Source organism: Heterodontus francisci, chromosome 9 (assembly GCF_036365525.1).
Source record: "Heterodontus francisci isolate sHetFra1 chromosome 9, sHetFra1.hap1, whole genome shotgun sequence".
Lineage (NCBI taxonomy): Eukaryota > Metazoa > Chordata > Chondrichthyes > Heterodontiformes > Heterodontidae > Heterodontus > Heterodontus francisci.
Window position 1 is genome coordinate 98,754,053 of NC_090379.1, and position 23,311 is coordinate 98,777,363.

General features: G+C 44.5%; 1 protein-coding gene across 1 annotated transcript in view; it reads left to right on the forward strand.

The window, feature by feature from the left end:
• rgs6 (regulator of G protein signaling 6) overlaps positions 1–22,765 on the forward strand; it is a 167,800-nt gene extending 145,035 nt beyond the window's left edge. The window contains exons 15-17 of the mRNA XM_068038170.1: positions 6,491–6,580; positions 7,955–8,008; positions 22,005–22,765. Coding sequence (XP_067894271.1) covers positions 6,491–6,580; positions 7,955–8,008; positions 22,005–22,055 — 195 coding nt within the window. The 3' untranslated portion in view covers positions 22,056–22,765. The remainder of the gene's footprint in view (positions 1–6,490; positions 6,581–7,954; positions 8,009–22,004) is intronic.
• The last annotated feature ends 546 nt before the right edge of the window (positions 22,766–23,311 follow it).

Here is a 23,311-nt window from a genome sequence, read left to right on the forward strand (position 1 = left end):
CACATAACTCTGACCTGCCCAAGGCTGGTCCACTGCCTCCTTCCACCTGCTTTAGATGGGTAGCAATCCGGCAGAAAAAAGATTTGCATTTATCTTGTACCTTTACGGTCACTGGACTATAGCGCTTTACAGCTAACGAAGCACTTTTTTTTGGAAGTGCAGGAAACACAGCAGCCAATTTGCGCACAGCAAACTCCCACAAACTGCAATGTGATAATGACCAGATAATCTGTTTACTTTTGTGATGTTAATTGAGGGATAAATATTGGCCAGGACCCCGGGGTAACTCCCCTGCTCTTCTTCAAAATAGTGCCATGGGATCGTTCACAGCCACCACAACAAGCGGATGGGACCCAGTTTAACACCTCATCTGAGAGACAGAAACTCTGTGTAGCAATCCTTCAGTACTGCACTGGGGCATCATCCTTGATTTATTTACTCAAGCAAAAAAAGGTTTTGGATTGGGGGAGAGCGAATTTTAGTAAAATATGGCAGGATCTGGCCAAGGTAGACTGGAAAAAGTTACTTGTCGGGAAATCTGCAGAAGAGCATTGGGGGGCATTCAAAAAGGAAATGGGGAGGGTACAGGCCCAACATGTTCCCTCTAGGGTAATAGGTAGGAGCAACAAGCCCAGAAAACCATGGATGACCAGAAACATTCAGGGTACGATGAGAAGGAAAAGAGAGGCTTTTAGCAAATACAAGAAGAGCAAATCAACGGAAGCATTAGTGGAGTAGAGAAAGTGTAGGATGGAGCTCAAGAAAGCAATTAGGAGAGCAAAGAGGGGATATGAGAAAGCTATGGCTGGTAAAAGTAGGGAAAATCCCAAGATATTCTATAAGTATATCAATGGGAAGAGGATAACCAGGGAAAGAGTAGGGCCCATTAGGGACCAAGGGGGAAATTTGTGGGTGGAGCCAGAGGACATTGGTAGGGTGTTGAACGAATACTTCACATCTGTCTTCACCCAAGAGAAAGAGGATGTAGATATGGAACTAGAGAGAGAGACTGTGAGGTTCTTGAGCAAATTGTCATAGGGAATGACAAGGTATTGGAGGTTTAGGAAGGCTTAAAAGTAGACAAATCTCCAGGTTCGGATGATTTGTGTCCCAGGATGCTGTGGGAGGCGAGGGTGGAGATTGCAGGGGCTCTGATCCTAACTTTTAATTCCTCTCTGGCCACGGAGGAGGTGCCTGGAGAACAGCTAATGTAGTCTCACTATTAAAGAAAGGTTGTAGAGATAAGCCAGGGAACAACAGACCAGTGAGTCTCACGTCAGTGGTAGGGAAACTGTTGGAGAAAATTCTGAAGGAGAGAATCTATCACCACTTGGAGAGGCAAAATTTGATTCGGAATAGTCAGCATAGCTTTGTCAGAGGGAGGTCATGCCTAACAAATTTGATTGAATTTTTTGAGCATGTGACCAGGTATGTAGATGAGGGTAGTGCAGTTGATGTAGTTTACATGGATTTCAGCAAAGCCTTTGACAAGGTCCCACATGGGAGACTTATCAAGAAAGCAAATGCACATGGGATACAAGGTAACTTGATAAGGTGGATTCAAAATTGGCTTAGCTGTAGGAGACAGAGAGTGATGACAGACGGCTGTTTTAGTGACTGGAAGCCAGTGTCCAGTGGCGTACCACAGGGATCTGTGCTGGGTCCCCTGTTGTTTGTCATTTATATAAACGACATAGATGACTATGTGGGGGGTAGGCTCAGTAAGTTTGCAGATAACACAAAGATTGGCCGAGTGGTTAACAGTGAGGTGGAGTGTCTTAGGTTACAGGAAGATATAGACGGGATGGTCAAATGGGCAGAAAAGTGGCAGATGGAATTTAACGCTAAAAAGTGTGAGGTGATACACTTTGGAAGGAGTAATGTGATACGGAAGTATTCAATGAATGGCCTGACACTGGGAAGTTCCGAGGAACAAAAGGACCTTGGCGTGTTTGTCCATAGATCTCTGAAGGCAGAAGGGCAGGTTAATAGGGTGGTGAAAAAGGCAGATGGGACACTTGCCTTTATCAATCGAGGCATAGATTACAAAAGCAGGGAGGTCATGTTGGAGTTGTACAGAACTTTTGTAAGGCCACAGCTGGAGTACTGTGTTCAATTCTGGTCGCCACATTATAGGAAGGATGTGATTGCATTGGAGAGGGTGCAGAGACGATTCACCAGGATGTTGCCTGGGATGGAACATTTAAGCTATGAAGAGAGGTTGGATTGGCTTGGGTTGTTTTCGCTGGCGCAGAGAAGACTGAGGGGTGACCTGATCGAGGTGTACAAGATTATGAGGGGCATGGACAGGGTGGATAGGGAGCCGCTGTTCCCCTTAGTTGAAGGGTCAGTTACGAGGGGTCACAAGTTTAAGGTGAAGGGCGGGAGGTTTAAGGGGGATTTGAGGAAGAACTTTTTTACCCAGAGGGTGGTGACGGTCTGGAATGCCCTGCCTGGGAGGGTGGTAGAGGCAGGTTGCCTCACATCCTTTAAAAAACACCTGGATGAGCACTTGGCACGTCACAACATTCAAGGCTATGGGCCAAGTGCTGGCAAATGGGATGAGGTAGACAGGTCAGGTCTTTTAATGCATCGGTGCAGACTCGATGGGCCGAAGGGCCTCTTCTGCACTGTATTATTCTGTGATTCTGTGAAGCCCTGGTGTAGGGCTTGAACCTAGAATCTTGTGATTCAGGGCTGGATTTTGCTTTCCCCCAGGCATCGGGTTCCATGGCGGGGGGGAGGGGCATGAGGATGCCTCTGGGAGAGGGCCGCCACACAGCCCGATGCCAGGAGGGCTTGGCCCGATATTATCGACGGCAGTGACACTTGTGGCAGCCCCTATACCATTCAGCAACGGGACCCCCATTTGAATATTTAAATAAAATGAATTAATTAATGATACCCACGTCACCTCCTGATGTCCCACTGCGTTCTTCGGTCTGGCAGCCGGCACTCCCGCGCCTTCAGATCCCCATTCGGGGAGTTGAGGCGCCACACTGGTGGGGATGGGGAAGGAGGTAGGTTTATCAGTGCGGGACGGAGGGAGCAGGGTCAAATTAACATCATGGGTGTAAGGGACGTTTGGAAGGGTTGGAGTTTTAAGTTTATGCAGTTTGGCGGGTAAGGTCACATGGACAAGGTAAGTGTTTTGGGGGAGAGAGGGAAAATAATTAATTTAATTGGTATGGGGGAGGGTGAGAGAGGGGCAAATGAAATGTCTGTATTTCTTTTTATTTACTTTACCTTTAAATATTTAAATTTCCCGGTAGGGCTGAAAGCCCTTTAAAAATGGAGTCAGCGTCTGTGGACAGGCTATTTAAATGAGCCAGCGAACAGAAGATTGCGGCAGCTCCGCGATACCGTTCATTTTGCGGCAGCGGGCACAGAAGATTTATCCCTCAGAGGCGCAAGTGCTACCAACTGAACCACAGCTGACACTGAATGTAAAATGTAGGATTTAAAATACCCATGCACCACACTGATCACTTTGAATGGGTTTAATTTTACTGTTGGGCTGGATTTTGTTGTCCCGCCACCGGGAGCGATGGTGAGTGCAGAAAATGGTGGCTGCCCCGCATGGGGCACACGCCGCCGCACGGCTGCGATTACACGGCAGGCGGCCACTTAACATATTGATGGCATCCGCAACCCCCCCTCAATTAGGTGGCGGGGGCGGCACTGGTGATGCAGGAGCAGGTACTGGGCCATTTTTAAAAGGCAGCCAGTGCGGCAAACATTTCAAAATAATTCGGAGTTGACCCCTCCCTCCCCCATATACTAAATAATGCAAAGTTGCCCCTTCCCTTCCATACACTAAATCATGCAGAGTTGACCCTTCCCCCATATACTAAATAATGCAGAGTTGACCCCCCCCATACACTAAAAAATGCAGAATTGACCTCTCGCCCCCCCCCCATACACTAAATAATGCAGAGTTGACCCTTCCCCCCATACACTAAATCATGCAGAGTTGCCCCTTCCCCCATACACTAAATAATACAAAGTTGCCCCTTCCCCCATACACTAAATAATGCAGTTGCCCCCTTCGCCCCATACACTAAATAATACAAAGTTGCCCCTTCCCCCCATACACTAAATCATGCAGAGTTGCCCCTTCCCCCATACACTAAATAATTCAAAGTTGACCCTTCCCCCATACACTAAATAATGCAGTTGCCCCCTTCCCCCATACACTAAATAATACAATGTTGCCCCTTCCCCCATACACTAAATAATGCAGAGTTGCCCCTTCCACCATACACTAAATAATGCAGAGTGGTCCCCTTCCTCCATACACTAAATAATGCAGAGTTGACCCTTCCCCCATACACTAAATCATGCAGAGTTGCCCCCTTCCCCCCATATACTAAATAATGTAGAGTTACCCCCTTCCCCCATACACTAAATAATGCGGAGTTGCCCCCTTCCCCCCATACACTAAATCATGCAGAGTTGCCCCTTCCCCCATACACTAAATAATACAAAGTTGCCCCTTCCCCCATACACTAAATAATGCAGTTGCCCCCTTCCCCCATACACTAAATCATGCAGAGTTGCCCCTTCCCCCATACACTAAATAATACAAAGTTGCCCCTTCCCCCATACACTAAATAATGCAGAGTTGCCCCTTCCCCCATACACTAAATAATGCAGAGTTGCCCCTTCCCTCATACACTAAATAATACAGAGTTGCCCCTTCCCCCATACACTAAATAATGCAGAGTTGCCCCCTTCCCCCATACACTAAATAATGCAGAGTTGCCCCTTCCCCCATACACTAAATAATGCAGAGTTGCCCCTTCCCCCATACACTAAATAATGCAGAGTTGCCTCCTTCCACCATACACTAAATAATGCAGAGTTGCCCTTCCACCATACACTAAATAATGCAGAGTTTCCCCTTCCCCCATACACTAAATAATGCAGAGTTGCCCCCTTCCCCCCATACACTAAATAATGCAGAGTTGCCACTTCCCCCATACACTAAATAATGCAGAGTTGCCCCTTCCCCCATACACTAAATAATGCAGAGTTTCCCCCTTCCACCATACACTAAATAATGCAGAGTTGCCCCTTCCCCCATACACTAAATAATGCAGAGTTGCCCCCTTCCCCCCATACACTAAATAATGCAGAGTTGCCCTTTCCCCCATACACTAAATAATGCAGAGTTGCCCCTTCCCCCATACGCTAAATAATGCAGAGTTGCCCCTTCCCCCATACACTAAATAATGCAGAGTTGCCCCTTCCCCCATACACTAAATAATGCAGAGTTTCCCCCTTCCACCATACACTAAATAATGCAGAGTTGCCCCTTCCCCCGTACACTAAATAATGCAGAGTTGCCCCCTTCCCCCCATACACTAAATAATGCAGAGTTGCCCCTTCCCCCATACACTAAATAATGCAGAGTTGCCCCCTTCCCCCCATACACTAAATAATGCAGAGTTGCCCCTTCCCCCATACACTAAATAATGCAGAGTTGCCCCTTCCCCCATACACTAAATAATGCAGAGTTTCCCCCTTCCACCATACACTAAATAATGCAGAGTTGCCCCTTCCCCCATACACTAAATAATGCAGAGTTGCCCCCTTCCCCCCATACACTAAATAATGCAGAGTTGCCCCCTTCCCCCCATACACTAAATAATGCAGAGTTGCCCCTTCCCCCATACACTAAATAATGCAGAGTTGCCCCTTCCCCCATACACTAAATAATGCAGAGTTTCCCCCTTCCACCATACACTAAATAATGCAGAGTTGCCCCTTCCCCCATACACTAAATAATGCAGAGTTGCCCCCTTCCCCCCATACACTAAATAATGCAGAGTTGCCCCTTCCACCATACACTAAATAATGCAGAGTTGCCCCTTCCCCCATACACTAAATAATGCAGAGTTTCCCCCTTCCACCATACACTAAATAATGCAGAGTTGCCCCTTCCCCCATACACTAAATAATGCAGAGTTGCCCCTTCCCCCATACACTAAATAATGCAGAGTTGCCCCTTCCCCCATACACTAAATAATGCAGAGTTGCCCCTTCCCCCATACACTAAATAATGCAGAGTTGCCCCTTCCCCCATACACTAAATAATGCAGAGTTGTGCCCTTCGCCCCATGCACTAAATAATGCAGAGTTGCCCCCTTCCCCACCTCGATGGCACTAGCTTCTCCTGGATGGGGAAGGGAAGGCGCATGAGTGCCGCACAACGTGCTCAAGATTGGGAACTAATGGTGAGATCATGGGGAATTAATTTTAAATTTATGCAGAGAGGTATTTTATATATTTAAAGTAGGGTCCTGTCACATGAAGTCTCGCTGCCACTGGGAAGATCAGGCCCGACAATCCTGGCATCGAGTTCCGTGGCAGCTGCTGCTGTACCTTCAGTCCCCCCATCCCTGGCCAGGAAACCCAACATTGGGTTGAGATATTTTGTCAGCAGTGAATTGAAAACAGCTTAATTAGAATTAATCTTGCTTTTCAGGAACACATCTATAAACTAATGAAAAGTGACAGCTATGCTCGTTTCCTGCGTTCCAGTGGCTATCAGGAGCTTTTACAAGCAAAAAAGAAGGTATTGTTCCAGGATCTTGTACCTACTTGCTATTGAAAGTAATTTTTTTGTTCCTCATTTGTGATGACATGCTTTGGTTTGGTGTCCATTAAAGTTCATCGTTAGCTTAGTGGGTAAACTTCTTGTGTTAATGTGTTACTGAGCCCCAAAGACAGGAGGTCTCAGATTTGATCCCCTTCCGAGCTGATCTCTGCTGGGGCAGCTCTTGGGTTGTTAAAATTGGCCCCAGAGCCCCTGGTCTAGGAAAGGGAAAAAAAATTAGACCAAATTTAATTACTCTAGCTGGATAATACTCAAGTACTGTGATGCCCTTCATGATCAAATTGCCTGTTGACACCCATTGCCCAAGATCAAATAAGAGGAATAGGGAGCTGGGTAAGAACACAAGGAGGTGTGGAACTGTATCTCAGCCAGGGTTAGGACAGAGGGGATGAAATGAGAGGGAAAGCAATTCATTTGATAAAGATAGAATGGGTAGATTGAATGTAGTCCGGGGCTCTATAGCAAAAGTGGAGAATGTGAGTTTGATCCACAACAATGCAGAAGTCACAATCTTAGTGGTGCAACTGTGGAAGGAGCTGGTCCATTTCCAGGTATCACCTCAGAGGAGCAGGGATGATATTCATCACCAGAGCTCCTGGTGGGGACAGGTCCCCATGGGAGATGCATAACCTAAGATGTTAGAAATGAAGTATAAAAAAATGAGGAGATGGGGTAACAGGACTGTCTGCCTGCCTTCTAAAACAGCTAGTTACTATCCAGTAAGCAGAATATTTAACTCTTGACCCTACGGAGCAAAGTACAATTGAAAAGCATTTCAAGTTGACTCTCAAATGAGGTCATTAGGAATTATTAAGATCAATAATTTTTAATAAATTGCTTTAATCTCTTATTTGGTGCCAATTTTTATTTTGTGCCAATTTTTTCCCTCCTTTAGTGAGGATAACTTTTTCATGGGTGACAGACGTGAAAGTGAGCGTAGAGAGTCTTTATTATTCAACTGCAGGGAGCTTCACAGCTGATCCGAATGTTCACACGTGCCCTTCTGGCATGTGACTGGATGGAGAAACTAAGGGTCATTGTATCCTTCTCAACTCATAGAAACTTTTGTAGTTCTGGTACATCCTCATTGTTGATTTTAGACATTTCCTTTACAGCTCATTGTTATTTCTGGTAGATCAGTCGGGCTTTAGTGAAAGTAAGCCATCTATTTGGAACATCAATTGGTGTCCTTGCTCCTATGAACCTGCCAGCATATTAGACTTGATTGGCTTCCCGTCCCCTGATTATTCTTGTGTCACTTCTCCCGTGTTGCTGCACATTATTATGGTGTCATGCTGTGATTCTTTCTGCTTTTTTTCCCCCCCATTCAAGCCTGAAAATGAGCAGGGTCGTAGAACCTCACTGGAAAAATTCACTCGCAGTGTGGTAAGTTAAGAGTTTCACAGCTCAGTTGATATTGATTATAATCCTAGCCCCTTTTTGGGACCATCCTGGATCTCACAGACACTTGAATGGGTCTGAAGAACTGATCTAACTCTTCCCAAAGGATAGAAACCAGCTGAGGATATTACTGTCCTCCAAATAGCCTTTTTAACAAGTTGTAGCCAGATTATAACAACCTGAATATTAAAAGGGTCCGGGCATCTCTCCTCAAAAATGTACCTCCCCACATGTATAGAGACGGGTTCTCAAGTTTGCGACACAGAAGACTATATGAGACAATATATTTTCTAAATTATATAAAAGATTATTGAAAAACCAAACATGCAATTCACATTTGATGGGAAGTCAATTGCAACATTACTAGTTCTAGAAAAAGAAAGTATAACCTTATTTGTAGTAGAAAATCCAAGTTTTAAGTCTAATTCTTGTTGCAGTAAAATACTTAAGATATCCATCAACATTTAAAGCAGCATTTACCTTAAATCCCTGAGTACAAAGCTACAGAGTTTAGCGAGACACCTCTATCTCAATTAAGGGAGAACTTTCATCGCTGCACCACAACAGCAGTACCTTTAGCGTGAGAAACACTGGAGTGTATCCAACAAATCTAAAGATCCACAGTGTAAATCCAATTTTTATACTGTTTCTAAGCTGCATAACTTGCTTTTTTAACATATGGGGGTGTTTCCTCTCTTGCAGGTAGATTTGTCCTCTTCTATTTCCCAAATAAGACTGTGTAACTGTTAATTTCTCGTTAAGATCCACCTTCTTTGATTTCTAAGAAAGGCTAAACCAGCAGCAAGCTGGGAGCTTCTCATGGTGGTCAATTTCCTTAGTCACCTAAGTTCTGATTGGCCAGTTGTGTCAAAATTTCAATTGACTGTGGTTTAGAGCTGTCTGCATAAGACCATCATATCAACCATAGGGCAGCACAATGGTGCAGTGGTTTGCACCACAGCCTCACAACTCCAGTAACCTGGGTTCGGTTCTGGGTACTGCCTGTCCGGAGTTTGCAAATTCTCCCAGTAACCACGTGGGTTTCTTTTCTGCCGGGTGCTCTGGTTTCCTCCCACAGCCAAAGACTTGCAGGTTGATAGGTAAATTGGCCATAGTAAATTGCCCCTAAGTAGGTGGTAGGAGAATTGAAGGATGTGGTAGGGAATATGGCATTAATGTAGGATTAGTATAAAAATGGGCGGCTGATGGTCAGCACAAGCTCAGTGGGCCGAAGGGCCTGTTTCAGTGCTGTATCTCTCTATGACTCTATTACACTGTGGTAGCTCACGTGATCACTTGCAAACTGTGTTATCAATGTTTCACTATGTGAGGAGCTTCTTGACTTTTAGGAGTGAATCCCTCTTATCAGAAGCTGCCTCTATGCTCTAAGATGAGGCAAGCCCTTCACCATAGGGGCATGTCTGAGGAATGCCTAGGAACTTCTTTTAACCTTTTAGGAAGATGAACCTTGCTTTTAATTTATAAATCCCTAATTCATAGGAAGTAACTTTTTTTTAGCCTTATAACCCCTTATTATGGCCAGATTCCTTCACAATATGAAGTGTGTACTGATGGGCCCATAAAGTTACCTTCATCCTCTGAGCTGGAAAAACTTAACAAAGTGTAAATAAGATATAAATGGTGGTCTTTGTAGAAAGCAATGCTTGATTAATGGCTTAGACGCTAGACATTCCACTCAATGTGGAACTGGGCCAGGCAGAGCTGGAATTACCATGCCTTGTGTACACTGAATTAGTCAATCGCAGTCAGAGCTCCACATTGCAAACTACAGGCAAATAGCGTCATTGTCAAATAACCAGGCAGCACTCCCTGTCTAGTTTCACGTGAAGGATGGCTAGTTGGGAGAGCACTGCCAGCGATCATGGACTCTTTGAAGCATTAGTACTTGTAAGAGAACACAAGAACATAAGAGATAGGAAATGGAGTGCTTCAAGCCTCCTCTGCCATTCAACAAGATCACAGATGATCTCCGACCTCAATTATACCTTCCTGCACTATCCCCATATCCCTGAATTCCCAAAAATCTGTCGACCTCTGCTTTGAATATACTTAACGACTGAACATTCACAGCTCTCTGGGGTAGAGAATTCCAAAGATTCACAACCCTTTGAGTGAAGAAATTTCTCCTCATCTCAGTTCTAAATAGCCAACTCCTTATTCTGAGAATGTGACCCTGTGTTCTAGCTTCCCCAGGCAGAGGAAACATTTTCTCAGCATCTGCCCTGACAATCATTTTAAGAATTTTATACGTTTCAATGAGTTCACCTCTCATTCTTCTAAACTCCAGGGAATATAGGCCCTGTCTACTCAATCTCCTCACAGGACAACCCTCTCATCCCAGGAACCAGTCTAGTGAACCTTTGTTGCACTCCCTCTAGGGCAGGTATGTCCTTCCTTAGTTAAGGAGACCAGAACTGCACACAGTACTCCAGGTATGGCCTCACCAATGACATGTATAATTGTAGTAAGACTTCTTTACTCTTATACTCCAATCCCTTTGTAACAAAAGCTAACATACCAATTTACCTTCCTAATTACTTGCTGTACCTGCATGTGAACTTGCTGTGATTCATGGACACTCAGATCCCTTTGAATGCAAATGTTTCCCAGTCTCTCACCATTCAAAAAATATTCTGCTTTTCTATTTTTCCTACTAAAGTGAAGAACCTCACACTTTGTCACATTGTATTCCATCTGCCAAGGGAAGAATATTAAAGAATAATAAAAAAAAGATATAGGGCTGAACTTTACCTTAGGTGGACGGGACTTCGCCACCGACTTTTACGTCGGTGGTGAACCCGCTTCTGCCTAGCCTGGGGATCCGACCCACATTTTACAGGTCCCCAGGCTTTAATTGTCACAAGGCGGGACTTCCACCCACTTGAGGGAGGAAGTCCCACCTCAGTGAGCTGCCGGCCAATCAGCGGGCTGGCAGCTCTTAGTTCCACCCCCCCCCCCACCGACACCTTCGGTAAAGTTGGCTGGAGATGGGAGCGGGGTGTGAAAGCCTGCCGGAACCTCACGCTCAATTTTACACGGCCCCCATGCCACTTTCCGGTCCGCCGGAGCAGCTTAAAATTCAGCCTATAAACATATTTGTTTCAAAAATATACTTTATGCATAAAACAATTTGCAAAAATACATTACAAAATAGTTCAAAACAGTTCAAATTTCACATTTCGGAAAGTACAATAGAGATCAGATTTCTTAAATACAGAAACATGAAGTGCCTCACAACTCTTGCCGTTCCATTTTATATGCAATGTACATTGGCAAAAGATAGCAAAAAAACAGATTGGTGCATGCAGCCCAAGGGGTTTTACACAGGTTGCAGACCCTCGGTATACTATGGTGGGAGGCTCTTACACAGTGTCCTTTCCCCATTGAGCCTTTGCGGTGGTTGCCCCAAGCTTTAGTGCATCCGTCAGCACATAGACCTGGAGCTTAGAATGTGCCAGTCTGCAACACTCGGCCATGGGCAACTCTTTTCCCTGGAAGATCAGCAAGTTTCGGGCAGACCAAAGTGAGTCCTTTACCGAGTTGATGGTCCTCTGGCAACAGTTGATGTTTATCTTGGTGTGCATCCCTGGGAACAACCCGTAGAGCTCAGAGTCCTGTATTACAGAGCTGCTCGGGATGAACTTTAACAAAAAACCACTGCAGCTCTTTCCAGACCTGCTTTGCAAAGGCACATTTCAGAAGGAGGTTGGCAACAGTCTCTTCCCCACCACAGCCACCTGTAAACACATTTGTAAATGCTAATTTGGAATTGTTTTAAATTATATAATGTCCTCCTTCGGGGTAACATGCAAGTGGAGCCTCTTATGAGTCAATCTGGCTCCGAGGTTTCAGGCTATAAACAGACACATTGTTGATGATCAACCAGCCAACCTAGCTAACTAATGGACTTATGGAGATAGGGAAACTGGGGTTCTTCCTACTTTGTTCCATGTAAACTGGCTGAAATGGGTTGGATGGTCCCAACAAGTGGAGAGATAGCTTTCTGCTGGTATGCTGCACAGCTTTAGCTAATTAAACTCCAGCATTTTCTATTAATAACATGTATCTTGTGTTTTCTTCCATGTCTAATCATGTTGCCTGGTTATTTTGCCATTTAGTTTAGAGATACAGCACTGAAACAGGCCCTTCGGCCCACCGAGTCTGTGCCGACCATCAATCACCCATTTATACTAATCATACACTAATCCCATATTCCTACCAAACATCCCCACCTGTCCCTATATTTCTCTACCATCTACCTATACTAATGGCAATTTATAATGGCCAATTTACCTACCAACCTGCAAGTCTTTTGGCTTGTGGGAGGAAACCGGAGCACCCGGAGAAAACCCACGCAGACACAGGGAGAACTTGCAAACTCCACACAGGCAGTACCCAGAATTGAACCCGGGTCGCTGGAGCTGTGAGGCTGCAGTGCTAACCACTGCGCCACTGTGCCGCCATTCTTGTTCCACCATATGTATTTCCATACCCACTGAATGATTCATTCCAATTTTTGAAAAATTACCTCATAAAAATCCCTCCTCCACCACACACATAAGCAGACCAATTAAACAATCTAAAGTGAATAAGGAAAAAAATCTACAAATCTACTGTGGGAGAATGATGGCGGGGGTGGGGGGGTGGGGGGGGGGGTGTCATTGGGATGAATAATGGATTCTGTAGAAAACATCAATGGGATGGTTAGAGGGTCAAAGGAACTGAAAATAAGCATAGCGGCAGGTATTAAGCACGACAGCAAGGCATTCTTTAAATAAATAAGAGTTAAGGGGCTGTCAGAGAAGAGATCAGAACCCAAATAACAGTGGCAGAACTAAGATACTGAATGTTTGCTTCATCCTGGGGAGGACCCCAGTAACATACCCTCCATGTCAGGAATAATTCAAAACTAAAGATTGATATCAATGAGATGGACATTTTAGACATTGAAGACAAGCTAAATACACTCAAATCTTTGGGTTGAACAATATTTCTCCTAGGGTACTAAGAGACACAAGGGTTCAGATGAGCTATCATGTCACAGTAGTAGTTTAGGACTGAACATTAGATGAGAACCAAGCTCATGTGGTACCCATTATCCTTGGAATGAATGAAAGAAAAAATATATTTTTAAACATTTTGAAAACTTTAAGCTAAAATCAGAGTCCTATTTCCTTAATATGGTGAAAGATACAAATAGCTTATATCAATTGATTTGGTAGTTAACATTTGGCCTGTGCTGGATATGATCTCAAATGTGCTAATTCAACATTTACATTCAAAATTGGAATTATGCCTATGAAAAATAATGGATACTCTGGGAATGTGTTCAGACAGTAATCTAATCAGGTCTGTCATTCATATAAATAGTAATAAAAACCTGCTTATTGTTGGAAACTGCGTATTGAGGGGTTAAGCCCCAAGGTCGCACTGCTTGGCAAACTAACATTGTTAAATACTGGCCATGCATTTAATAAAGATGAAAAATATGCAGCATTTTGTTTCAGTATAACTTCAAAAGTGTTTGGATTGTGATTTTCTGGGCAGCCTGTTTCATCAAATAGTCAGTTTTCAGCTTTCTAGCTGGAGGAAGGACTCGGGCCTAGAAGTTTGTTTGTGCTGGACTGTCAGCATCAACTGGGTACAGAATATGATCCCAGTGCCTGAATGGGTAGACCCTATTAGGGAAATCATGAGAAGAAAGAAGACCGGAAAGGAAGTGACCAGGGAGGAAGGGAACCACGCAGAAGACAGACTGGGAGGGAAGGTACCAGAAAGGGAAAGGGGATCAGGAGGGGTAAGGAGACCAGGAAAGAAGGGGCTCGGAAGGGAACGGGATGGGAGGGGTAAGGGGTCAGACGAACAAAGGGATCGGGTAGAGGATTAGGAGGGAGAAGGAGACCTGTAGGTGAAAGGGGATCAGGAAGAAAGAGACCAGGAAGAGGAAAGGGATGAGAAGGGGGAAGGAGACTGGAAGGAAAGGACCAGGAAGGGAAAGAGAATCGGGAATGTTGTGTGATTGCCGTTAAGAGTAATGTACCTTTAAGATCTTAGTATGCTAATTAGCTAAGCACCAGGGCGTGATCATGTGACTACATGCCAGTCTCACTCTGTAACTGTAACACCAAGAGGCAAGATCTGCAAATAGATAGCTCTACTGTATATAGTTGTTAGCTGTTTGATAAACCTGTTTGAGATCTTTCAACTACCTGAACTCCACGCATCTCATTTATGTTACATCAGACAACATAAAGAAGCTTCTCATTGCATAGTGGCAGCAGTGGTGAGAAGACAAAATCCAAATTTGAAGAGCACAGGAAAACAGCTTTAAAATAATGATAACAATTGGAAATGAGGGATTACACAGAATCAATACCTCAGGCATATCTGAACAGGACCAGAAAGACCCCACAAAGATATGGAAGATGCTGTAAGATCAGCTCAGATTAAGAGTGAATTTCAGAATTCACCGCCCAGAATTGATGTCCTACAGGCAACAGCCACAGGAATCAATAGACCAGTTCATCAGCGGATGCTGTAGCAAGGGCAACAGGGCAATGAATGTGACTTCTCAGAAGCTGAGCTGTCAGACCGAATAATGGAGTTGGTGATCATATCAACACCCATTGAAGCATTTCAGAAAGACCTCTTGGGGAAAAAGAAAGGTCACAGCATTGATGCACTGCTGGAAGATGGCAGGAAATATGAAGCCATTGTAGATGGACAACAGCACCTACAAGCACTAGCTGCAACAACAAGTATTGGCACCATAACCAGGTTGAAAAGAGCAAGCAAGCTGTTTGGTAAGTGAGGTCTGTCCCAGTCACGGTGAAATTGCCCTGCATTTCGAGACCTGCGCAAGGCGTCTGGTGTAAAAGGACACTGGGCCCGCCCATGCAGGACTTCTGGCTCCAAAGAAACAGCCAGAAGCCATGGTAGGACAGGAGCCAACAGAAGACAGGCGCAGCAACACGGCAACAGCAGCAAGGAAAGTGCCAGAGACCTGCATAATCACAAGCCGATACATGAGGTCCACAGCAAAACAGACCTGAGACAAGGCTCAGAGAGAAGTAAGTCTCAATCAGAAGATGAGCAAGCAGTCCACATTGTGAACCTCACACATCATGTTGAAGAAGTCCAACAACTGGAATCTTTCACCACCATCAACGTCACGTGCCCAAAGAAAGCTGGCAAACACACAATCAAGGTCAAGATTGACACCGGTGCTAGTACAAATATCCTACCAGTCCAAATCCTCAAGGATAAATACCGGAGTCGTTGGAGATCAATGATATAACCGACAACTGCCAAGTTAACCGCATACAACGTGTCACCCATCCCTTGCAGTGGCAGATTAACAATGCAATGCAGATACGGCAAGTCGGCATCGAAACCACAAACATTCTACCTAATAGACCCAAGCAGACCAGGAGTGGCAGGACTACCAGCGTGTAAGGACCTCAACATCATAACTATCCACGACAGCATTGCCAAGGGGAAATCTTCAAAGACCAGAACCTGCTCACAGACTCTGACCAGCATCAAATGGTGCAGTCTGGAAACCCAGCAACAGCACAACTATGCCATGCCTTCACCTCTGGTATCCAGAGAACCACCAGCACCACAACGAGCCAGAACAAACAGGTATCTCCATGAGACCAAGTACTCTTCCCCCAACAAGTCCTCGATCTTGAGACCCAAACCTTCAGACACGGAGGATGAGGAGAGGCAAAGGACACGCAATGTCCTGAAGAGGCAGAGGAGGAATGAGTTGTAGAATTGTCTATTGGCTCTTCGAGATGAAGAACCTTCCAAGAATGACAAGGCCCCAAAAGTGGTCATCTTGAGAAAAGCAACAGAATACGTTAACAGACTGAAGGCAGAGCAACAGAAGCAGAATGCAGAGAGGGAGAAACTTCAGAAAGAACAGCAACAGATGAGATACAAAGTCCTTGAGCAAGAGTTGTCAAACCACCGAGATGCCCTATGGACTTTTGAGCCTCTATTCTTGTAAAGTTCATAATCTCTAGCAATGTGTAAATCATTTTGATGTTATCTAATTTCATGTATTTTTACTTTTAACAGACAGAATCACAGAATCATTAAAGCACAGAAGAAGGCCATCTGGCTTATCATGTCCGCACTGGCTCTCCGAAAGAGCAGTTCCCTCAGTCCCATTCCCCTGTCTTCTCCCCATAACCCTACACATTCTTTCTTTTCATATAACTGTCTAATTCTTTTTGAATGCTTCAATTGAACCTGTCGCCATCACGTTCTCAGGTAGTGCATTCCAGACCTTAAGCACTCGCTGCATGATAAAGTTTTTTCTCTTGTCACTTTTGCTTCTCTTACCAAATACTATAAATCTGTGCCCTCTCATTCTCGATCCTTTCACAAGTGGGAACAGTTTCTCTCTATCAACTCTGTCCAGACCCCTCATGATTTTGAATACCTCTATCAAATCACCTCTCAGCCTTCTCTTCTCCAAGAAAAACAGTCTTAACTTCTCCAATCCATCTTCATAACTGAAATTCCTCACCCCGGAACCATTCTCGTGAATCTCTTCTGTTCTCTCTCCAATGTCGTCATATCTTTCCTCAAGTGCGGCACCCAAAATTGGGCGCAATACTCCAGCTGAGGCCGAACTAGTGTCTTATACAAATTCAACATAACTTCCTTACTCTTATACTCTATGTCCCTATTAATAAAGCCCAGGACACTGTATGCTTTATTAACTGCTCTCTCAACCTGTCCTGCCACCTTTAATGACTTATGCACATGTACACCTAGGTCCCTCTGCTCCTGCACCCCCTTTAGAATTGTGCCCTTTCTTCTATATTGTCTCTCCATGTTCTTCCTACTAAAATGAATCACCTCACATTTCTCTGCATTGAACTTCATCTGCCACCTGTCTGCCCATTCCACCAACTTGCCTAAGTTCTTTTGAAGTTCTGCACTATCCTCCTCACAGTTCACAATGTTTCCAAGTTTTGTAATGTCTGCAAACTTTGAAATTGTGCCCTATACACCAAGGTCTAGGTCATTAATATATATCAGGAGAAGCAAGGATCCCAATACTGATCCCTCAGGAGCTCCACTGCAAACCTTCCTCCAGCTCAAATAACATCCATTAACCACTATTCTTTGTTTCCTGTCACTCAACCATTTTTGTATCCATGTTGCTACTATCCCTTTTATTCCATGAGCTACAAGTTTGCTCACAAGTCTGTTGTGTGGCATTGTATCAAATGCCTTTTGAAAGTCCAAGTACACCACATCAACAGCATTGCCCTCATCAACCCTCTTTGTTACCTCTTGAAAAAACTCCAGCAAGTTAGTTAAACATGATTTTCCCTTAAAGAATCCATGCTGGCTTTCCTTGATTAATTCGCATTTGTCCATGTGACTATTGATTTTGTCCCGAATTATTTTTTCTCGGAGTTTTCCCACCACCGAAGTTAAACTGACTGGTCTGTAGTTGCTAGGCTTATCTTTACACTTTTTTTTCAACAAGGGTGTAACGTTTGCAATTCTCCAGTCCTCTGGCGCCATCCCTGAGACTAAGGACGACTGAAAAATTATGGCCAGTGCCTCTGCGATTTCCACCCTCACTTCCCTCAGTATCCTTGGATGCATTTCATCTGGCCCTGGTGGTTTACCCATTTTAAGTACAGACAGCCTATCTAATACTTCATATTTATCAATTTTAAACCCCTCTAATGTCTGACTTACCTCCTCTTTCAACATTGCCTGGGTTGCATCTTCCGCCTTGGTAAAGACAGATACAATGTATTCATTTAATACCTCAGCTATGCCCTCTCCCTCCATGTGTAAATCCCCTTTCTGGTCTCTAATCAGCCCCACTCCTCCTTTTACCACCCTTTTACTATTTATATGCCTATGGAAAACTTTGAGATTTCCTTTAATGCTAGCTGCCTGTCTCTTCTCATGCTCACTCTTTGCTTCTCTTATTTACTTTTTCATTTCCCCTATGGACCTTCTATATTCAGCCTGGTTCTCAATAGTATTTTCACCTGGCATCTGTCATAAGCACACTTTTTCTTCTTTATCTTAATCGCTACCTCATTTGTCATCCAGGGAGCCCCGGATTTGTTTGCTCTACTTTTCCTCTTCAAAGGAACATACCTTGACTGTGCCCAAATTATTTCTTCTTTGAAGGTAGCCTATTGTTCATCTACTGGTTTTCCTGTCAGCTTTTGACTCCAGTTTATTCGTCCCAGCTCCATTCTTACCCCATTCAAGTTGGTCTTCCCCCAGTTAATTATTCTTCCCCTGGATTTCTCCTTGTCCTTTTGCGTAGTCAGCCTAAACCTTATGATACAATGATCACTATCCCCTAAATGCTCTCCTACTGATAATTGATCCACTTGGCCCACCTCATTCCCAAGAACCAGGTCTAGCAGTGCCTCCTTTCTTGTTGGACTAGCAACATACTGTTGTAGAAAACTTTCCTGAATATACTCTAGGAACTGTTGCCCTTCACTGCCCTGCACTACAATTATCCCATTCTATATTTGGATAATTAAAGGCCCCCTTTAAAACTACCCTATAATTTTTGCACCTTTCTGTAATTTCCTTGCAAATTTGTTCCTCCACATCCTTCCCACTTGCTGGTGGCCTACAGACAACAGCGAGCAATGTAACTGCACCTTTTTTGTTCCTCAGCTCTAGTTAAATTCATTCTGTCCTCGACCCCTCTGGGACATCCTTTTTCTCCAGCACTGCAATGTTCTCCTTAACCAATACTATCACCCCTCCCTCTTTTTTCCTTTTCCTGTCTTTCCTGAACACCTCGTATCCAGGAATATCTAACACCCAATCCTGCCCTTCTTTGAACCAGGTCTCTGTTATAGCCACATCATATTTCCACAAGGAAATCTGTGCCTGTACCTCACCAGTCTTATTAACTACATTCCGTGCATTCATATACATGCACATTAACCCTGATTCAGACTTTATTACTTTCTCCCTTACTCTGACCCCACTGAATAACGTACTATTCCATCCTCTCGTGCCATCTGTCTCCCCCAGTATCCTGTGCACCTTGGTATTCCTCTTTAATACTTGCTCCTGCTTGCCACACCTCTGACTAGTTACCAGTTTTGCTTCCCTCTGATCTGAGCTCCCTCACAGGTTTCCATCCCCCCTGATAATTTAGTTTAAACCCTCCCCAACAGCACTAGCAAATCTCCCTGCGAGGATATTCATCCTAGTCCTGCTAAGATGCAACCCGTCCATCTTGTACAGGTCCCACCTGCCCCAGAACCGGTCCCAATGCCTTAGAAATTTGATGTCCCCCCTCCTACACCAGTTCCCCAGCCACGTGTTCAATCACTCAGTTCTCCTATTCCTATGCTCACTTGCATGTGGGACTGGGAGTAATCCTGAGATTACTGCTTTTGAGGTCCTGATTTTTAATCTCCTTCCTAGCTCCCTAAAATCTGCTTTCAGGACCTCATCCCCCTTCTTACCTATGTCATTGGTACTAATGTGGACCACGACCTCTGGCTGTTCACCCTGCCTCAGAAAAATGTCCTGCAGCTTTTCTGTGACATCCTTGACCCTGGCAACAGGGAGGCAGCACACCATCCTGGAGTCATGTTTAGTGCTGCAGAAACGCCTGTCTGTTCCTCTAACTAATGAATCCCTTATCACTACTGCTCTTCTACTCCTCTTCCTCGAGACTTATCTTTGGAAAGAAGTGGGATGTTGTGTGATTGCCTTTAAGACTAATGTACCTTTAAGATCTTAGTATGCTAAGAAGCTAAGTACCAGGATGTGGTCATGTGACGACATGCCAGTCTCACTCTGTAATTGTACCACCAAGAGGCAAGATCTGCAAATAAAAGCAAAATACTGCAGATGCTGGAAATCTGAAATAAAAACAAGAAATGCTGGAACCACTCAGCAGGTCTGGCAGCATCTGTGGAAAGAGAAGCAGAGTTAACATTTCGGGTCAGTGACCCTTCTTCGGAACTAACAAATATTAGAAATGTCAAAGGTTATCAGCAAGTGAGCCGGTGGTGGGGCAAGAGATAACAAAGGAGAAGGTGTAGATTGGACAAGGCCACATAGCTGACCAAAAGGTCATGGAGCAAAGGCAAACAATATGTTAATGGTGTGTTGAAAGACAAAGCATTGGTACAGATAGGGTGTTAACGAACTGAAGATCTGCAAATAGATAGCTCTGTACTGTATATAGTTGTTAGCTGTTTAATAAACCTTTTCGAGATCTTCAACTACCTGAACTCCACAGATCTCATTGATGTTGCATCAGACAACATAAAGAAGCTTCTCATTTCAGAGGGTGGGGTAGGAGACATGGAAGGAAGGGACCAGGAGGCAGGGGAAGCAATTGGTTAGGAAGGAAGGATTGAGAAGGAAGGTGATGCAGGACTGCAGTGAAGTCGGGAGAAGCCCTCCTGCACTTCATGCTTCCACAGTCAGGTAAATATTTTTGACAAGCTTACCCACTTGGTTATGGTCTCCAGTGGTTCCATTTGAGGACAACTGGTTAGGCTGCATGTAAACTTGGTTTGCCTGAACGCTCGATGCTAGCTGCTTTCAGGGCAATCCAGTCTTGCAGTAGGGCTCAAACATGTATTAGGCCCCTTATCTGCATACGCATAGGAACTAACCCCTGTTTCAAGTGCAGTCTCTGGGACACAATACAGCGGGTGGCGCACTTCCAGCTCGTAGTGAGTGTGCGCTTCCTGCCCACCTTATTGGAGGCTTAGGCACCCATATAGTGCCTAAAAATGGGTGTGAAGCCATTGGGGTGAATTTTAACCAAAAAAAAACAGGTTTGGGTCGGGTGAGCAGTTAAAGTCTGAAAAATCTGCTTTCCAACCCAAACCCACCTCCAACCTGCCCATTTCCAGCTTTAACTGAGACCAGAAGGTGAACAGGCAGCTAACCCACTCCAAGGAGGAGGGTTGAAAGTTTAAGAATGATAATGAGGCTGCGATCCTCATTATCATTTAATTTTTCACCTTTAACTCTGGTCGGCCGGGTTTCCCAAGCATCAGGAAATCTGACAGCTTCATTGAGGCGAGGACTTGGCAGATACAGGAGGTACGTGCCTTTACACCTAGCTCCAGAATCCTGGTTCCTGCCTGAGGAGTTTTTGTGATCAGGCATCTCCCCAACCAACCAACACCACCGAGGTCCATGATTTTCCTTCCCGCCGGCTCCCCCAATACCAGGCCTCCAATCCCCTCCCAACCCTGAGACCCTTCCACCACCATCCCCCCACCACCAGGCCTCTGATTTCCTCCCTCCCCCCACTACCAGGTCCCCAAACCCTCCCCCACCAACACCAGGCCCCCCATCTCCCACCACCATTCAACCGATCCTCCCGACTCAGGCGTCTGATCCCCACTCCTGCGGCTCTCCGATCACCTCTGCACCCCCCACCCCAGGCCTCCAATTTCCATCCCTATGACCTCCCGACCATGGGACCCCAGGATCGGCAGCCCACTCAATTGACCCCATATGGATGCCCCACTCATTGACCCACCCCACCTTCGAGATCACACCCCTCCCCCCTAACCCCCTTCATATCATTTGTTGCTTGTGCAATGCTGTGAAGTGTGAAATTGCTGATTTACACAACGTTGACTGCATTTCGAAATAATTTGTTGTGTGGAAAGCATATTTCTGAGAGATGGGATAAGTTTTTACACAAACACAATCCTTCCTTTATTACAGAACTAAAAAAAAACTTCTTCCAACTCAACTCAAGTTTTGAAGAGCAAAACCTGTGATTGTCATACTGGTTGTTTTTTGACGTGAGGATGATATGAAAATTACATGTGCCCAGATTGAATTCCTGTAACAACACTGATAATATTACCATTGGTTAATAGGTGCATCTATTAGTAACAAATGAATCTTGGTATGCTTTTAAATGTATTAAACATGACTTCATGTTTTCTAGGGTAAGTCTCTGACTGCCAAACGTCTCACCGGCCTCATGCAGTCTTCCTGACATACATCCAGAGCTGCCTGCTGCAGAAAGGGAAGCGGTTTATACCTGCACTCCCGGGACTCACCATGCGAAGGAGCCACAGTGAGGGGTTGTACTGTACAACTGGATAAAAAGATCATCTTTGAACATTTTCACCTTTCCTCTGTGCAGAATGAATTTGAGTTACCGCAGAAGTCATTGAAAAAAACCTCCCTTTTTTTTAAGAAACAAAACAATGGATCAGTCCCAGAGATGGCAAAGCAGAAAATGAATTGCTGGCTGTCAGTGAAACCATAAGATAGTTTCTGACCATCTGAATAGAGGGTTGAGGGGTTGGGGAAACACTCATGAATTCATGGGTTCCATTTGTGCCCAGTTGCTGTTTATTACAGTTGAGCGACAAATGTTAGCAAGAGATTTACGAATTGCATGCTGGCCTAGCAACTTAGTTCTGTTTCTTTTGCTGTTTCTTTGTCACAGCTGACAGAAACCTCTATATCTCCAGCAGGTAGATTGCTGGCAGTGACCTATTCAGCATCACTGAGCTTCACACTATAACTCAACTGTCTATCCTCAGTGTTGTTTCTTCCTGTGATTCGGAGAATCTCAAAGTAACAGAGTAGATGGTACTTAATACATCTAATGTTAGCCAAAAGGGAGCAGCACTAATGGTAATTCTGAGTAAAAAGGATCTTCTGTTCAATGCTGACTGAATGCAGAGCAAACACTAAATGAATGAAGGCAGGGGCGGGGTGGGAAATCACACAAAATCATTGCATGAATCAGCCTCAGTTCAGGATTAACCAGAGGAGCCATTTAAACATTGTAGCACAGCATATGAAGGCTCCAACTAGTTACGTTACAGCCCGACTTCATAATCGTTTTGCTACATCTTACTGCTCTACTATTTATAAGTTCTTTTTGACAGACTGGGATCTAACGTGAAAAACTCCGAGAAAAAGTGGCCCTGGGAAAATGTGTGTCCTGGCCCATGTTAGTTCCTCAACTAACACCACAAAAACAGATTAATTGGGCATTTACCTCATTGCTGTTTGTGGGACCTTGCTGTGCACAAATTGGTTGCAGTGTTTGCATACATAATAATGACCACACTTCCAAAAGTACTTCATTGTCTGTGAAGTGCATTGGGACATTCTAATGATGTGAAATGCATCAAATAAATGCAAGTTCTTTCTTCTTTCTTTATAGCTCTCAGGAAGCCCTTCTGCTTCTTGTCAAACTTCTGTTCCTTTAAAAGGTATAAAGATGGAATTTCT